Source organism: Cherax quadricarinatus, chromosome 65 (assembly GCF_038502225.1).
Source record: "Cherax quadricarinatus isolate ZL_2023a chromosome 65, ASM3850222v1, whole genome shotgun sequence".
In the NCBI taxonomy this organism is placed as follows: Eukaryota; Metazoa; Arthropoda; class Malacostraca; order Decapoda; family Parastacidae; genus Cherax; species Cherax quadricarinatus.
The window spans coordinates 5,470,344-5,487,764 of NC_091356.1; the positions used below are offsets into that span (position 1 = coordinate 5,470,344).

Consider the following 17,421-nt stretch of genomic DNA (forward strand, 5'->3'; position numbering starts at 1 on the left):
GGCAGACATCAACCAAATCTTTCAGTGGGCTGCAGAAAACAATATGAAGTTCAACGATGAGAAATTTCAATTACTCAGATATGGTAAACATGAGGAAATTAAATCTTCATCAGAGTACAAAACAAATTCTGGCCACAAAATAGAGCGAAACACCAACGTCAGACCTGGGAGTGATCATGTCGGAGGATCTCACTTTCAAGGACCATAACATTGTATCAATCGCATCTGCTAGAAAAATGACAGGATGGATAATGAGAACCTTCAAAACTAGGGAGGCCAAGCCCATGATGACACTCTTCAGGTCACTTGTTCTATCTAGGCTGGAATATTGCTGCACACTAACAGCACCTTTCAAGGCAGGTGAAATTGCCGACCTAGAAAATGTACAGAGAACTTTCACGGCGCGCATAACGGAGATAAAACACCTCAATTATTGGGAGCGCTTGAGGTTCCTAAACCTGTATTCCCTGGAACGCAGGAGGGAGAGATACATGATTATATACACCTGGAAAATCCTAGAGGGACTAGTACCGAACTTGCACACGAAAATCACTCACTACGAAAGCAAAAGACTTGGCAGACGATGCACCATCCCCCCAATGAAAAGCAGGGGTGTCACTAGCACGTTAAGAGACCATACAATAAGTGTCAGGGGCCCGAGACTGTTCAACTGCCTCCCAGCACACATAAGGGGGATTACCAACAGACCCCTGGCAGTCTTCAAGCTGGCACTGGACAAGCACCTAAAGTCAGTTCCGGATCAGCCGGGCTGTGGCTCGTATGTTGGTTTGCGTGCAGCCAGCAGCAACAGCCTGGTTGATCAGGCTCTGATCCATCAGGAGGCCTGGTCTCAGACCGGGCCGCGGGGGCGTTGACCCCCGGAACTCTCTCCAGGTAAACTCCAGGTAAAGACAGAATGTAGGATTGCGGATGAGCAAGGAGGTTTCAGAGTGGGTAGGGGATGTGTAGATCAAGTGTTTACATTGAAACATATATGTGAACAGTATTTAGATAAAGGTAGGGAAGTTTTTATTGCATATATGGATTTAGAAAAGGCGTATGATAGAGTGGATAGAGGAGCAATGTGGCAGATGTTGCAAGTATATGGAATAGGTGGTAAGTTACTAAATGCTGTAAAGAGTTTTTATGAGGATAGTGAGGCTCAGGTTAGGGTGTGTAGAAGAGGGAGACTGCTTCCCGGTAAAAGTAGGTCTTAGACAGGGATGTGTAATGTCACCATAGTTGTTTAATATATTTATAGATGGGGTTGTAAAAGAAGTAAATGCTAGGGTGTTAGGGAGAGGGGTGGGATTAAATTATGGGGAATCAAATTCAAAATGGGAATTGACACAGTTACTTTTTGCTGATGATACTGTGCTTATGGGAGATTCTAAAGAAAAATTGCAAAGGTTAGCAGATGAGTTTGGGAATGTGTGTAAAGGTATAAAGTTGAAAGTGAACATAGAAAAGAGTAAGGCGATGAGGGTATCAAATGATTTAGATAAAGAAAAATTGGATATCAAATTGGGGAGGAGTATGGAAGTGAATGTTTCCAGATACTTGGGAGTTGACGTGTCGGCGGATGGATTTATGAAGGATGAGGTTAATCATAGAATTGATGAGGGAAAAAAGGCGAGTGGTGCGTTGAGGTATATGTGGAGTCAAAAAACGTTATCTATGGAGGCAAAGAAGGGAATGTATGAAATTATAGTAGTACCAACACTCTAATATGGGTGTGAAGCTTGGGTGGTAAATGCAGCAGCAAGGAGACGGTTGGAGGCAGTGGAGATGCCCTGTCTAAGGGCAACGTGTGGTGTAAATATTATGCAGAAAATTCGGAGTATGGAAATTAGGAAAAGGCGTGGAGTTAATAAAAGTATTAGTCAGAGGGCAGAAGAGGGGTTGTTGAGGTGGTTTGGTCATTTAGAGAGAATGGATCAAAGTAGAATGACACGGAAAACATATAAATCTATAGGGGAAGGAAGGCGGGGTAGGGGTCGTCCTCGAAAGGGTTGGAGAGGGGGTAAAGGAGGTTTTGTAGGCGAGGGGCTTGGACTTCCAGCAAGCGTGCGTGAGCGTGTTAGATAGGAGTAAATGGAGACGAATGGTACTTGGGACCTGACGATCTGTTGGATTGTGAGCAGGGTAATATTTAGTGAAGGGATTCAGGGAAACCGGTTATTTTCATATAGTCGGACTTGAGTCCTGGAAATGGGAAGTACAATGCCTGCACTTTAAAGGAGGGGTTTGGGATATTGGCAGTTTGGAGGGATATGTTGTGTATCTTTATATGTATATGCTTCTAAACTGTTGTGTCCTGAGCACCTCTGCAAAAACAGTGATAATGTGTGAGTGTGGTGAAAGTGTTGAATGATGATGAATATTTTCTTTTTGGGGATTTTCTTTCTTTTTTGGGTCACCCTGCCACGGTGGGAGACGGCAGACTTGTTAAAAAAAAAAAAAAAACTTAGTCCTTTTCCCTTATCTTTTATTAACAGTCTTCTCATCCATATTCTCATTCTATTTTACTCATTGGTCCTATTTTACTGTTGATTCTCTAGTTCATGCTTCTGGTTCTCCTGTTTATGCTGGTACTCTTGCTTATGCCGCTGCTTCTATTACTGGTACTTCAGCAGGACTCCCATGAGTAACCATGTCAGCCAGATTTATCCATCAAAATCAAGCTGTAGGTAATTAAAACACAAAATAAAAAGCATATATATTTACAAAGCTGAGCTGAAGAGATCAACAAAGTATAGAACACAACGATACCTAATAATAACTAAAGTCACATAGATGTTAGTAAGGAGATTACAGTTTTTTTTTTTTTTCAGAAAACAGAAGTGTCTCATACATAGGTCTTTGTCAGATAATGACCTGACTCAGTGATCAAGCAACCACTGTCACACTAGTGTTGGGTATCAGCAATTAAGCAACAGCTGGTTACCCATGGTTAACCATCCAATGGTGAACTGGGGCTAAGCTCTTCCCCCAATTTAAAAACAGGGGTTCAGTAAATATTATGAACCTGGCACTGCATATTCACTTACTGGAAATCATGCTTAATAGCCTCTTTCTTGTGCTGGGATGAAATCACTAAACTTCAGGCATTCAATCCATTGACTGTCACACAAATTTTATTCATACAGAGTATCATAAAATGCTTGAAACTATATCTGAACATAACCCTTGTGAGATGTAGCCCAATTATGTCCTACTACAGTTATATTTTTCAGGGCTTTCACAAATTATTTATGACTCTCAAAGATTTGATTTTTATGCATTATACACAGCCAAGTAACTACAAAGTAGTACTGTACAGTTTTCTTAAGACACAGGTAAATTATTACAGTACATTAATACAGAACTGTATATGCTTTTCATGTACAACATACAGTAGGGCCCCACTTATACGGCAGGTTAGGTTCCAGGCTACTGCCGGAAAGCAGAATGCCATTTTTTCCCACTTATAAATGCATATAAATGCCAGATAACAAGTTTACACTAACATACATTAAGTTAGCAATAGAACTAGGCATTAAAAAACAATAAAAAGTAAAATACACACTCTGTACACTCATTATTTTCCTCAAAATATTTGTAGTCTTAATGCAGGGCAAAAGGTGAGTAGTATTTACTCTAAGAAGTCATTTGTGGTAACCCTCCTGGCCACCCCAGCCACACATAATATACTACGATGACGCTTAAAGCTCCCTCGAGTGATAAAATGCATATACAATACACTCATTACTTACCTTATAATATTTGTAGTCTTAAAGGTTTTAATGTAGGGTGAGAGGTAAAAAGTACTGATTTGTAGAAAGTCGTGTGGGAGATAGGGTAGGGTAGCCCGCCTGGCCACCCCACCTACTATGTAAACAAATGGACGAAGCGTCTGGTTATGGTTCATAAACATTCATACAAACACCTTATATTGTTTACAAGTTGTCTCCACAGTGGTACAGTAGAATAAATAAAGACCAACACTTCCATTCCCATGTAATTTTTAGAAGGAATGATGCTCTGACAAATCATTATTATTACAAGTTGTTATTATTATTGCAAGTTATTATTATAATCATAATAGAAAAGAAGCACTAAATCCAAAAGGGTCTTGAATAGCTATAGACAGAGTGAAGGCATACGAAAGTAATAAATTACTAGTTAAGTTACTGGTGTTTGACTAGAGAAAACATAATTCTTCTGACAATCCAACCAACAGCTTGGTAAACAAATCATATATTTATGTCAATTTTTATACTGTGGGTGTATCATGTTTGTATGTTACGTAGCATGTTTATTATATAATTTTGAGAAAAAAATCATAGATGGATGAATAGAAATGTCTATATTAGTGTAATATATGACATTTAATGCGCCCAACAGATTACATGTACGTATTATTAATACGGCGTCTTCAAGAGTAGAGAGACTCTTGGTGATTTTAATGTGTACCTCCATGCCAGCACAGTGTGTAAGTATATTTAGGTACAGGTACACATAAGAATAATTATCAGAGTACATATAAAATATGCAATAACTTTAAAACACTTGAAATTTTGGAAAATTTTCAGACATAATAGAGATATGTGTTCATGGAGAATGTAAACAAGCCGGATGGGGTGCACTGTATTTGAAAGACTGTTTGCTTATAGCAAATTTTGGTCATAATTTGAAATTGCCGTATTAGCGGAATGCTGTAAGGTGAAACGCCGTAAAGCAGGACCCTACTGTACTGAATGCAGTACTGTACATCATTGTCACATTTACAGTATGAAAGAAGATACAAGTCTTTAGGATACAGGAAGCATCAGATTTACTTGACTACTGATGAAATCTCATAAGCCATTACCCAAAATGCAACACCCATGTATTCTGTGTGCAACACATTAACATTAAAACCAGCAGAGTTGGAAAAGCAAATTTCATAAAAACTGCAGCAACCCAATTAACACAAAAATTAGTGAACTGTAGTGAAAATGTTTATTTTTCTGGTCACCCTATCTCAGTGGGAGATGGCCAATTAAAAAAAAATCAATCATGACTTGGCATTAAGTATGCAGAATTTTAAGTAACACCAGAGTGGAAATAAAAAATATCTCAAACTTAATAAAATATGTATCAAGTTATATGAAGAACAAGCAAAACTCTTGAATGACCATATATTAGTACAATAATATAGCAAACCAAGAAGTTATTATAACCATGCTCCATTAACTTATCTATCATAGGGATCTTCCCTCTGATATGGTTGGCATGACTTTAAAACCTTGAGCAGCCTTCTTAACTCTTTCTTGCCAGTTCTATTCTCTTTTGGCTCCCATACAAATTGCACCTACATGTGCTTCTCTACTCTCTTTGCCCTAGACATTTATAACATACAGATCATTGGATAATACTATAATATTATTACTCACATGGCAGAGGAAAATATTCATTAAAAGCATTTAACCTGAGATTATTATTTAACACTACATGACAGAGGAGAATGCATATTAAAGAAAAGAAAATTGCTAATTTAAAATGCAAAGAAAAGAAAGCTGGAAATTTAAGATGCAAAGGGAAATCAGGAGGAAAGATAATAACTAGGATGCATACATTAAAGGCAGAGTAACAAAGATATCTCGGACTATATAATAGCATCTTCATTAAAGATGGAATTTTCAGATTGACCGAGAAAGTGAGAGAGTGGACATAAAAGGGCATTAAGAGAGAAGATGAAAATAAAATTATGCTCTATGACATAGAGCACTATTAGGTACACCATACATGGTGTAATGTCATCCAAGGACAGAGAACAAGAAGAGAGCTAAAAGAAACAGACTGCTTTAGCCCCTGTGGAAATAACTGCAGGCTTTGATACAGTATATGAAATGGATGTCTTTTGTTTGTCAAGAAACAGGAGAGAACCTGTTACGTAAGAGGACATGTGCAATTGATGACATTTTATTGTGGCAACGTTTCATTCTTCAGGAGGTTTGTCAAGCCAATACAAGGGCACAGAGGGTACCCTACATATACCCTCTGTGTCCCTGTATTGCTTGTATTGACTTGTCAAAGCTCCTGGAGAAGGAAACATTGCCACAATAAAATGTCACATTAGTTGCTTATGTCTTTTTACCTAACATATTGTTGATAATTCTATCAATACTGTCACAACAGGAGAGAATCTCTTGACAATGGGATTTGTCTAATGATGACCTGATAAGGCATCTGCTGGCCTAATGGACCAAGCTTTTTACCACATATAAATAAAAATAACTTACCATAGTTATGTCCTATTTAAGAAGCCTGTTGTGAAGAAACCTTACTGGGGCACATGCATATACTGTAATTTTATACTCATTACCAGTTCTTATAATCTTACTGGTTTGTGTATAAAAGTTAGCACTGTATCAGAGCTGCTGAACTGATGCAATAAATCAAGTTTCTAAATTGAGTCTTTCCAAAAATACAATAATATTGAATCTGCCATGAATAGTCATACTACAGTTTTTTGCCTCTGCTAAATACTACAAAAATATAGCTATTATATTCTATAACAAAGCATAACAAACAGAGCACACAAACATCATGGCTTAAAAATATGTACTGTCCATCCAAAAACTCTTGCCAAAAGAAGCATATACCTACTATGGTGTAATGGGAAACAAAACAAAGTTTAAAATCCTCAAAACATAAGTGGTTGATTCATGTCATACATAATCTTCCCTGTGTATATGCACAAGACAAGAGAAAAACACTGTACAAAAGCTTTATAACTAAACATACTGTAATCACTAATGTCAACTGAAGGATATTTCTGAGCTTAACATTATGACTTACTAATGCTGTACTAATACAGTGAAGTACAATACCACAAATCTAAACTTTAGAAACTTGGGAACTTCCACAATTACGCAAACATATTTTTATTAGGCCCCATGAAATGAAATTAAGAAAGCTTTGAAATCCAAGGAAGTTTCTGAGACTTGCAATGTTCTTAATACTATTTTTCTGTCTCTGACGATCTGTTGGAGTGTGAGCAGGGTAATATTTAGTGAAGGGATTCAGGGAAACCGGTTATTTTCATATAGTCGGACTTGAGTCCTGGAAATGGGAAGTACAATGCCTGCACTTTAAAGGAGGGGTTTGGGATATTGACAGTTTGGAGGGATATGTTGTGTATCTTTATATGTGTATGCTTCTAAACTGTTGTATTCTGAGCACCTCTGCAAAAACAGTGATAATGTGCAAGTGTGGTGAAAGTGTTGAATGATGATGAAAGTATTTTCTTTCTTTTTTGGGTCACCCTGCCTCGGTGGGAGACGGCCGACTTGTTGAGAAAAAAAAAAAAAAAAAAAAAAAAAATTGCAATCAAACCTAAGCGCTAAACCTACAAGGGTAATACAGCGTTGTTTTTGATTATATGCTCTTATTTTCATGCACACATGTGGTGTCTTAAAAGAGTTTTGGTTAAAATCAGGCTATGTTTTTATGGTTCTTTTGGAAATTAGGAAAGAGAATCAAAATTTACTTTTTCTTTTTCCATCAAATTTGCTGATTTTTATATTTTTGGATATAACTGTTTTGCTTGGTGCATATTGGGCTATACAATAATATTTTATATCTGACGATAAATATGGGTATGTTTCTCTCTATTTTGGAAATGGAATTAATGAATTTCCTCCCTTTCACTTTCAATTTATGTCCACTGTGCCAATACTATGGTTGTTACCATGACTGATCAAGAAATGCCTAAAGCACTGCAAGAAGAAATTACTACAGTATTATATTCAAGGGAAAGCACTAAATACGAAAAGGTAAATAGCACTCAGGGTAGTGGAGGGATGAGGATAATCAATCTGAACCAAGGAAGGAAGGGTAGCTCCAATTCCTTTAATCAAGAGCCCTTCACCAGCATCAAGGTCCTCCTCTACCCTTTCCCCCACTTCAAAGGGTTTCTGAGAGAAGGTGGGTGTGAGAGGATGATTAACTGAATGAAATGTGATTTGTAAAAGACCGAACTTAGCCTGTACCTTTAATGATGCTGATGAAAAGCTCTTGATCCAAGGAATCATATACCTATCCCTTAGATCAAACCTCATAATCTCCCCATCATTACCCAAATGGGTTTAATACTTGCCTATCAATAACATTGTAATTACTATTATTATATTCATGGGACAAATGCAAAGCCCATTCTTATTATTATATTCAAACTGAGCACTAAACCCAAAAATATAATTATAATCAAAACCAAGTGCTAAACCTACTAGGGTTGCTGAACCCAAAAGGGTCAATGCAAAGCCCTTTGGGTTTTGCATTGTGCCTAGGAAAGGGTTCAATGGAAGGGAGATGAAATCCAGTTCCTTGGATCAAGAGCTTCTCACCAACATCAAGGAACCTCCCATGAGGGAAGATAATACTGTAATTAACTAAGATTGTAACAAGAATAGCAAAGAATTATTTAAGAAGACTGTACAGATCCAATTATTTTACTGAATTCAAAGTTCAAGTTATTTTTTTCTATCAAGAGCACTGAAACTTTGTATGTTTCCTTCAAGGAGGGAGTGATGGAGTGCCTAGATGCTAGTGAAAGGCTTCTGATCCAAGGAGCTGTAGTTGTTCTTCCATTTCTTAGATCAAACCTGATTACCTACCATTCCTCAGGTGCTGTTTCACCTCACATGAGTTTAGCACTTCCATGAATATAATAACAGTAATAAAAATAGTAATAGTAATAGTAATAATAATAATAATAACAATAATAATAATAATAATAATAATAATAATAATAATAATTAATAATAATAGATGAATGGAGCAAGGGGCTAGTAACTCCTTCTTCTGTATATATTACTAAATGTAAAAGGAGAAACTTTCGTTTTTCCTTTTGGGTCACCCCACCTCGGTGGGATATGGTTGGTGTGTCGAAAGAAAGAACATTTGAATTTCTAAACATTCACTTAAATCATGCATGTTACTTTAATGTTTTTGGAAAAATCAGTCAATTTTTTTTTTAAATGTTTGAAGTTGTTGGTAATTGGCATGGAATGATCTATTTTATTTTTTATCTGTTGATATCAGATGCTATGATTTTTGCGTAGAATCCAAATCTATGATAAGATATATACAGGTCTCCCTCAACATTCGCGAGGGTTAGGGGATCAAGAGCCTCGCGAATGTTGAAAAACCGTGAATGTTTGGTGCCCCAATATATTGTAGGGAAATATATTACAATACTGCTTCCTTAACTTGTTGAACCATGAATAATCATAAAATACATGAAAACGTTGTAAATTGTACTAAATACATGTATATACATGTTATGCTTTAATAACGTATGTTATTTAATAACATGTATGTTAATAACATGTATGTTATTAAATACCACAGACTCCATCACTGCCTCCACCACTGCGAGTCCCTACTACCCTCCCTCCGACCCTCAGTGTGGTGAGTGTTTTGTTTGTTCATTATTTGCTATTAAACTACAGAATAAATAATGTAAACCCATTCATGACTGCATATTGGAATGGCTATTAGGAAAGGTATTAGACGGTGACATCATGTGTTTACTCTTGAACACAGCAAAGAATCGAACATTTCTGCTATTGCTAATAATAACAATAGTAATAATAATAATAATAAAAATAATAATAATAATAATAATAATAATAAATACGATATAATTGAAGAAGGAAATTGTACAAAAATACAAGGGAGTGGTTGACACATCGTCAGTGTGACTTTGTTTATGCTGGAGTGAACATTAGTCTCCCTGCTCTTCCAAACATTTCACAATAATTCAGCGGTTGAGGCAGTGGTATTTAATAACATACATGTTAGGTGATGAAAGATTGAATATCAGATTGGAGGGAGAGAGTATGGAGGAGGTGAACGTATTCAGATATTTGGGAGTGGACGTGTCAGCGGATGGGTCTATGAAAGATGAGGTGAATCATAGAATTGATGAGGGAAAAAGAGTGAGTGGTGCACTTAGGAGTCTGTGGAGACAAAGAACTTTGTCCTTGGAGGCAAAGAGGGAAATGTATGAGAGTATAGTTTTACCAACGCTCTTATATGGGTGTGAAGCGTGGGTGATGTATGTTGCAGCGAGGAGAAGGCTGGAGGCAGTGGAGATGTCATGTCTGAGGGCAATGTGTGGTGTGAATATAATGCAGAGAATTCGTAGTTTGGAAGTTAGGAGGAGGTGCGGGATTACCAAAACTAATGTCCAGAGGGCTGAGGAAGGGTTGTTGAGGTGGTTCGGACATGTAGAGAGAATGGAGCGAAACAGAATGACTTCAAGAGTGTATCAGTCTGTAGTGGAAGGAAGGCGGGGTAGGGGTCGGCCTAGGAAAAGTTGGAGGGAGGGGGTAAAGGAGGTTTTGTGTGCGAGGGGCTTGGACTTCCAGCAGGCATGCATGAGTGTGTTTGATAGGAGTGAATGGAGACAAATGGTTTTTAATACTTGACGTGCTGTTGGAGTGTGAGCAAAGTAACATTTATGAAGGGATTCAGGGAAACCGGCAGGCCGGACTTGAGTCCTGGAGATGGGAAGTACAGTGCCTGCACTCTAAAGGAGGGGTGTTAATGTTGCAGTTTAAAAACTGTAGTGTAAAGCACCCTTCTGGCAAGACAGTGATGGAGTGAATGATGGTGAAAGTTTTTCTTTTTCGGGCCACCCTGCCTTGGTGGGAATCGGCCAGTGTGATAATAATAATAATATGTTATAAATAATAATAGTACATGTTATTATTAATAACATGTATTATTATTAACATGTATGTATTTAATAACATATATGTTATAAATAATAATAGTACATATTATTAATAACATGTATTATTATTAACATGTATGTTATTAAATACCATTGCCTCAATCACTGCCTCTACCACTCCAGTCACACTCAATCTACAAGCACCAAACACAATGAATTATTGTGAAATGTTTGGAAGAGCAGGGAGACTAATGTTCACTCCAGCATAAACAAAGTCACACTGACGATGTGTCAACCACTCCCTCGTATTTTTGTACAATTTCCTTCTTCAATTATATCATATTTATTATTATTATTATTATTATTACTATTGGTATTATTAGCTGTAGCAGAAATGTTTAATTCTTTGCAGTGTTCAAGAGTAAACACATGATGTCACCGTCTAATACCTGTCCGAATAGCCATTCCAATATGCAGTCATGAATGGGTTTACATTATTTATACTGTAGTTTAATAGCAAATAATGAACAAATAAAACACTTGCCACACTGAGTGGTGGGATGGCTGGCTGCCAGTTGCGGGGGTCGGAGGGAGGGTAGTAGGGACTCGCAGGTGGCGGGAAACTTAAATATGATTTGGCGGCTGGGAATTTGGTGGCTGGGAATTTGGCGGTTGGGAATTCGCGAATGTGTGAAGCCCACGAAAGTTGAAAATGTGAATGTTGAGGGAGACCTGTATTAAAATTTTATGGGGTAGACTAATAAGCCAACAGAAGGACTGTCTTATGAGCTAAAGCTTCACTGAGTGGATTTTCATATTACTAAGACCCAAGTCAGAAATTTAACCTTATAAATAAAATACCCCCCCCCCTCCCAAACTGTAGTGTGATTATACCTTTTTAAATGAACCAGTCAAAAAGTGTGGAAGTTTTTTTTTTTTTTTTGGTGAATCTGCACAAGTTGTTTAGTTAAGGCTTCGTAAAAAAAAAAAAAAGCATCCAGCCAAGAACTTGACCCAGATCATGTTGGATTTGTGGTGCCACACTATATCACAGTACTGTACTAAAGTTATAAAAAATATGCAAAAAATACTCACAAAATATAAAATACTACAATCAATACAAACTGGCAAGTTGTGACAAAACATCTGTCTCCAAATTTTGGGCACAGATGCTTTTTAAAAGGAGCAATTGTCTTTTTCTCATTTAAAATTAGTTATTCTGCCTCTACAATTTATAAACATATAGCAAAGGATTATTCCACAATTAAATTTTCATTTTAAGCTTAGGATAAAATGTCTATGCAATAAGATCCTCTTAATATATCTATATGGTACTGAGCACATATCTAATAACCAGGTAAACTGTTTTGTAACCTGGTACAACTAACTGATGTCAGTTGAAGGATGGTACAAAGACTGCCTTCTAAACTACTATGCAGTCACAGTTGTAACACAAATTTTATAATTAATTTTTACACAATAAACCAAAACTATTACCAGTAATAGAAACAGTTATTATTTGTTAACATAGTGCAAAATATTTTTAAGGATGAAGTAAAAATGGAAAAAGTTCTGCAAATATATATGTGAGGTATCCCCTGCATAAACTCAGCAAGTGCCATCCCAGACAAAAGTGTGCTCTTGTTTCTGAAAACATATTCTCACTTTATTGTTTTGTTTGGTTTCTCCTTGTCTATCGGCACTGAGACTCAAAGTAAGATTGCCTTGAAAATGACATCCTTGACCTTAGTAGCTTGAGCATAGTTTGAATAGAGAATTCTATGAAATAGTCAACCCACGGAAAACAAGTCTCAGCTCTCTGTCAATAGGAGCACAGGATTTGCACACATCTATGCCAGCAGCCACTTACAATTCAGTTTTTTGAAAGTGGCATTTACTGAGTTTGTGAAGGGTGCACCTTATATATTTATCAGTAAAAATTATGAATTAATAATGAATACTGGGAAAATATTTTTTCAAAGTAAAAAATTAAATTATTATAGAAATACTACATTGTTTTAATATTATCTATTATATAAATAAGTGCATTCATATGCCAAACTAAGATTTTGTTGGCTAGCATATCACAGCTAATTATTAAATATACGAGGCACTGTGCAGCAACAAAGAATAAACGCCTCCACAGCCAAAATCCGAGTCAGTGGAAGAATTGATTCCTTGTGTCATCTGTTTGTGGGAATGAGTGGATATTATCATCATCTGCATCTGTAAGTTAGGCTCACAGCCTCATAATAAAATATGGTAACTTAATCTTTGTAGCTCCAATCTCCCCCATACCTGCATTTTTCTCCACTGTGTGAATTTAGCGCTTATTCTTTGTCTGCCATGCAACACCCCATATTTAACATGATACAAACATGCATAGCATTAATTTCTTACAGGCAATCTGAATTATAATACATTAATATTTTGGCACCATAAATATTTTGGACACCTATACTTTATTAGGAGGAGGTAGATAACTACTTTGTTACTTGTTCTAGCCTTATAATGAGCTGATGTACCTAGCCACCTCACAGAGTCACAGTATTAGAAGCAGGCCTATCTTCTAAATATTTTCAGAATACACATTCATATTTTCTATGGGTTTTATTCATAACCAGGCAAGACAAGATAGGTACTGTTGTTGCTACAATATAAGACAATGTTATAAAGCTCACAGCCATAATATAAATTAATGGCAAGATTTCAGAGGCTACTTTAAATTTCAGAATTACACCTTGGAGGAGCTCACTATTAATCCTACAGTAACTTTTATGCATATATCTCAGTTCTACTATGTATTTTTAAGATATATTAATAGAGAATGCTAAAATCATTTGTGAAACTGAATGCAACTACTAAATCATCATATCAAAGATATGATGATTTATTAGTAATTAAACAAGTTATAAATATTTCTTAAGGGCTTAAAAAATATATATTAATATTTGACATTCAATATCCAGCAAGAAATGTAGTACTGTAGACTCTCATATAATGCTATTCAGATGACCCATTTTCAGTGTAAGTTTATATTCCTCAACCACCAATTCACAATGTGCCACAGCAAACATGAATTACTGTGAAGTTCAAAATGAAGACAAAAAAATGAAAACTTAGAATTCCACACTGCTACGGAGCATATCATAATTCAGTCATGTCATTTGCATGAGAGCGATTGAGAGCGCAGCCAAAAAAAGCAAGGAGTGTGAGCAAGTTAATATTTTGTGAAGGGATTCAGGGACACCGGCAGTTAGCTGGACTTGAGTCCTGGAGGCGGAAAGTACAGTGCCTGCACTCTACAGGAGGGGTTTGGGATATCTGCTGTTTGGAGAGACATCTGAACTGCCGTATCTGTTCACTTCTGGCAAGACAGTGATATTGTGAACGATGGTGAAAGAGTTACTTTTTTGGGTTACCCTGTCTCGGTGGGAGACATGCATGTACACGCACACAAGCAAGCAACTAACAGGCCAAATGTCTTTTGACAAGTGCCTTTAACAATTTGGTAACTGGTAACTAACACACACACACACACACTATGTTAGGTGAAAGTCTACTGTGCACTGATACTTTTAGGGTATATGTCACTATTCACCAAATTTAGCCAACATGACCTTTATATGCTGGGAAAACAAAACCAAATATCTATGAAGACAAAATGTTTAACATGCAGTACAGTAATATAAAGAAATACTATAGTTACCACTGAAAATTACAATCACTGCAATACTTTTAATAATTCTACAATCCCTCTATACTTAACAAGACCTGAAAAAGGCCTAATTCTAGACTTATTGTGCGTAATTTATCAATTAAACTTTATCACAGGTATGTATATAAACAAAAAACTACTTGTATATAGGGTTTGCTACTATCCAGTTTCGGGTATCTGCAGTTGGTCATGGAACTTATCCCTCATGAATATGGGGGGGGGGGGATACTGTGTTGATGTTAAATTTATAGCTGAAATTGTTACAAACAATAACATTTACTACGACTAATATTGTATCTGTACTACATCAGTTACTGGATAGCAAGGGTTGCCATTGCTTTTAGCTTACTAAAGTTTAAAAGAGAAACTAAACTGTAGAAACAATTTAATTTTAAGTGATTGAAATAAATCATGAAAAAATATACCATGTTGATTACTAAATACAATATGCCAGTTTGTCTTGTGCTGCACATTATTACAGCACTGTAGTACACCTTTCCCCCCACATATAATTTTTACCCAATTATAAAATTTAGTTCAATTATTTAAAAAACTAGCCTTAAGTTGATATACAATGTTCAAATTGTTGAAATATTTTTTCATTCCACTATATCTTTTTACCATATATTACTCAAGAGATGGCAGGCAAAGATACAAACAATATTTAGTGGAAATTGATTATTCAATCTTTTTCTTGCCAAGGAGAGAGTTGTGAATGTGTCGTGGTCTTGTACCATTTTTAATGCTCTCCTGGTAGGTTAGGAAGATCTTTGCATACTCTGGCTTTCTCTTGGCATATGCTTGAAAGTCCTCTGTTGGTGTAGAGACGAGTGCCACTTATTAACAAATCTTATAGGGGTGGATAAATTTGGAAACATAAAAGGAGATTTGCACTGAAATTATAACATGGTCTAGGAATGTATATGTACATAGCATGATGAGGGAAATGCAAGACAGAATGAGAGGCAGTGATTTAAAAAAAAAAGATGGACAATTAAAAAAAAAAAAAAAATGGGCAGTAGGTTCTTCTGAAATGCAATATAGCCCCTGGATTAACAGTTCTTGTAAGCATTAACAGAACCACTCTGAAATTAAACACTGATGATCTCCGGTATTCTACTCTAGTTAAATTGTTCAGGATGACAGCCTACAATAATGGAAAAAAAAAAAAAAAAAGATCAATAAACTGAATCCCTTAAATACTGACAGAAACAAGTACAGTGGACCCTCGACTAATGCTATTAATCCATTCCTGAGAGCTCATTGTTAGCCAAAATTATCGTTAGTCAAGTTAATTTTCCCCATAAGAAATAATGGAAATCAAATTAATCCGTGTAGGACACCCCAAAGTATGAAAAAAAATTGTTTTTACCACATGAAATATTAATTTTAATACACACAAACTGAAGAAGACATGCACAGTTACATGACACTTACCTTTATTGAAGATCAGGTGATGATTGATGGGATGGGAGGAGGGGAGAGTGTTGATGGTCTTAGTGTTTAGAAGGGGAATCCCCTTCCATTAGGACTTGAGGTGGCAAGTCCTTTTCCGGGGTTACTTCCCTTCCCTTTAAATCTCTCAAACCAACCTTTGCTGGCCTTAAATTCACTCACATCACTAGCTGCTGGCATTTTCTTAATTAAATCGTCATGCAACTTCCTAGCCTTTTCACATATGATCGCTTGAGAGATGCTATCTCCTGCTATCTGTTTTTCGTTTATCCACACCAATAACAGTCTCTCAACATCTTCGAGTACTTGCGATCTCAGTTTCGAAAACATAGTTGCACCTTTGGCAAGAACAGCTTCCTTGATTGCCGTTTTCTTGCCCACAATAGTAGCGATGGTTGATTGGGGTTTCGTGTACAACCTGGCCAGCTCGGAGACACGCACTCCACTTTCATACTTAGCAATGATCTCTTTCTTCATATCCATAGTAATTCTCACCCTTTTTGCTGTAGGGTTGGCACTAGAAGCTTTCTTGGGGCCCATGGTGACTTATTTTGCAGGTGCAATCACTAAAAAGGCTGTGATAATATGAAATGTTTCGATTGTATGCTTGGAAGCGACCGTGGTGACTGGCTGGCTTGTAAACACTGGCCAGAAGTGGACGCGTCTCAGACGGAATGAATAGTGTTGGTCGAGTTTTTTAGCGCAAGTCGAGGCAAAATTTTTGCGTTAAAATGTATCGCTAGTCGGATTTATCGTTAATCGATGCCATCGTTGGTCGATGGTTCACTGTATACAGAAAGTTTATGCCTCAATTTCTCGAGGAAGAAAATTATTGCACTCCACGAGACCTGATAGTCCAAAACTTAGACCAATATTTCAACTCGGAAAGATAATGAGAGGTAGAGAGAATTTCACATGCCTCTATGAGTTACCATGTAACAATTCATCCAATACTAATCCCAAAGTTGTCACTTTCTGGCAAAATTAAATTATCAAAATACATGAGAATGTACATAGGAGAAGGGGTACAAGATTCTCTCTCTCATTTGATACTATTCTACTAGGTACCTCAAGGAAGGAGTGAGTAAACAAACAAATCAGCAAATGTATTACTTTGTTTCAGAGCAGAGGTAAGATCTTATATCTTTCAAAGTATACCGCCACATTCATGGAAGAAAATTCAGAATAATGCCCCAATGGAAGTGATAGGAATAAATTATACACGACCCATTATCTTAAAAAGGATGGCAGAGACCCATTAAGGTGTAGGTTTTCCTCACTTAATGTGGATTACTTTTGTGGGAATTCTCTTATAAATGGTCAGTAGAACAGGTGGGATTTTATTCTGGGGGGCAGGGGGAGGGGAGCTTAAGCCAGGATTTCAATCTGGGGAGGCTTAGAAATAATAAGATGCTGTAAAAGTTGAAGAAATCATCTTTAAAACATGATTTTGAGTATGTATATGAAATTTCTTAAACTATTGTGCTTTCGTGGCTACTGGTCAATATAATACAGTGAAAATTAGCCTTTAATTTAAAAA

At 36.6% G+C, this 17,421-nt stretch overlaps 1 protein-coding gene across 2 annotated transcripts in view; it reads right to left on the bottom strand.

Moving 5' to 3' along the window:
- Positions 1–2,707: 2,707 nt before the first annotated feature.
- LPCAT (lysophosphatidylcholine acyltransferase) overlaps positions 2,708–17,421 on the bottom strand; it is a 165,999-nt gene continuing 151,285 nt past the window's right edge. For both annotated transcript variants that reach the window (XM_053793771.2, XM_070098902.1), the window contains exon 10: positions 2,708–15,238. In XM_053793771.2, the coding sequence (XP_053649746.2) occupies positions 15,105–15,238 (134 nt within the window). In that variant the 3' untranslated portion in view covers positions 2,708–15,104. The remainder of the gene's footprint in view (positions 15,239–17,421) is intronic.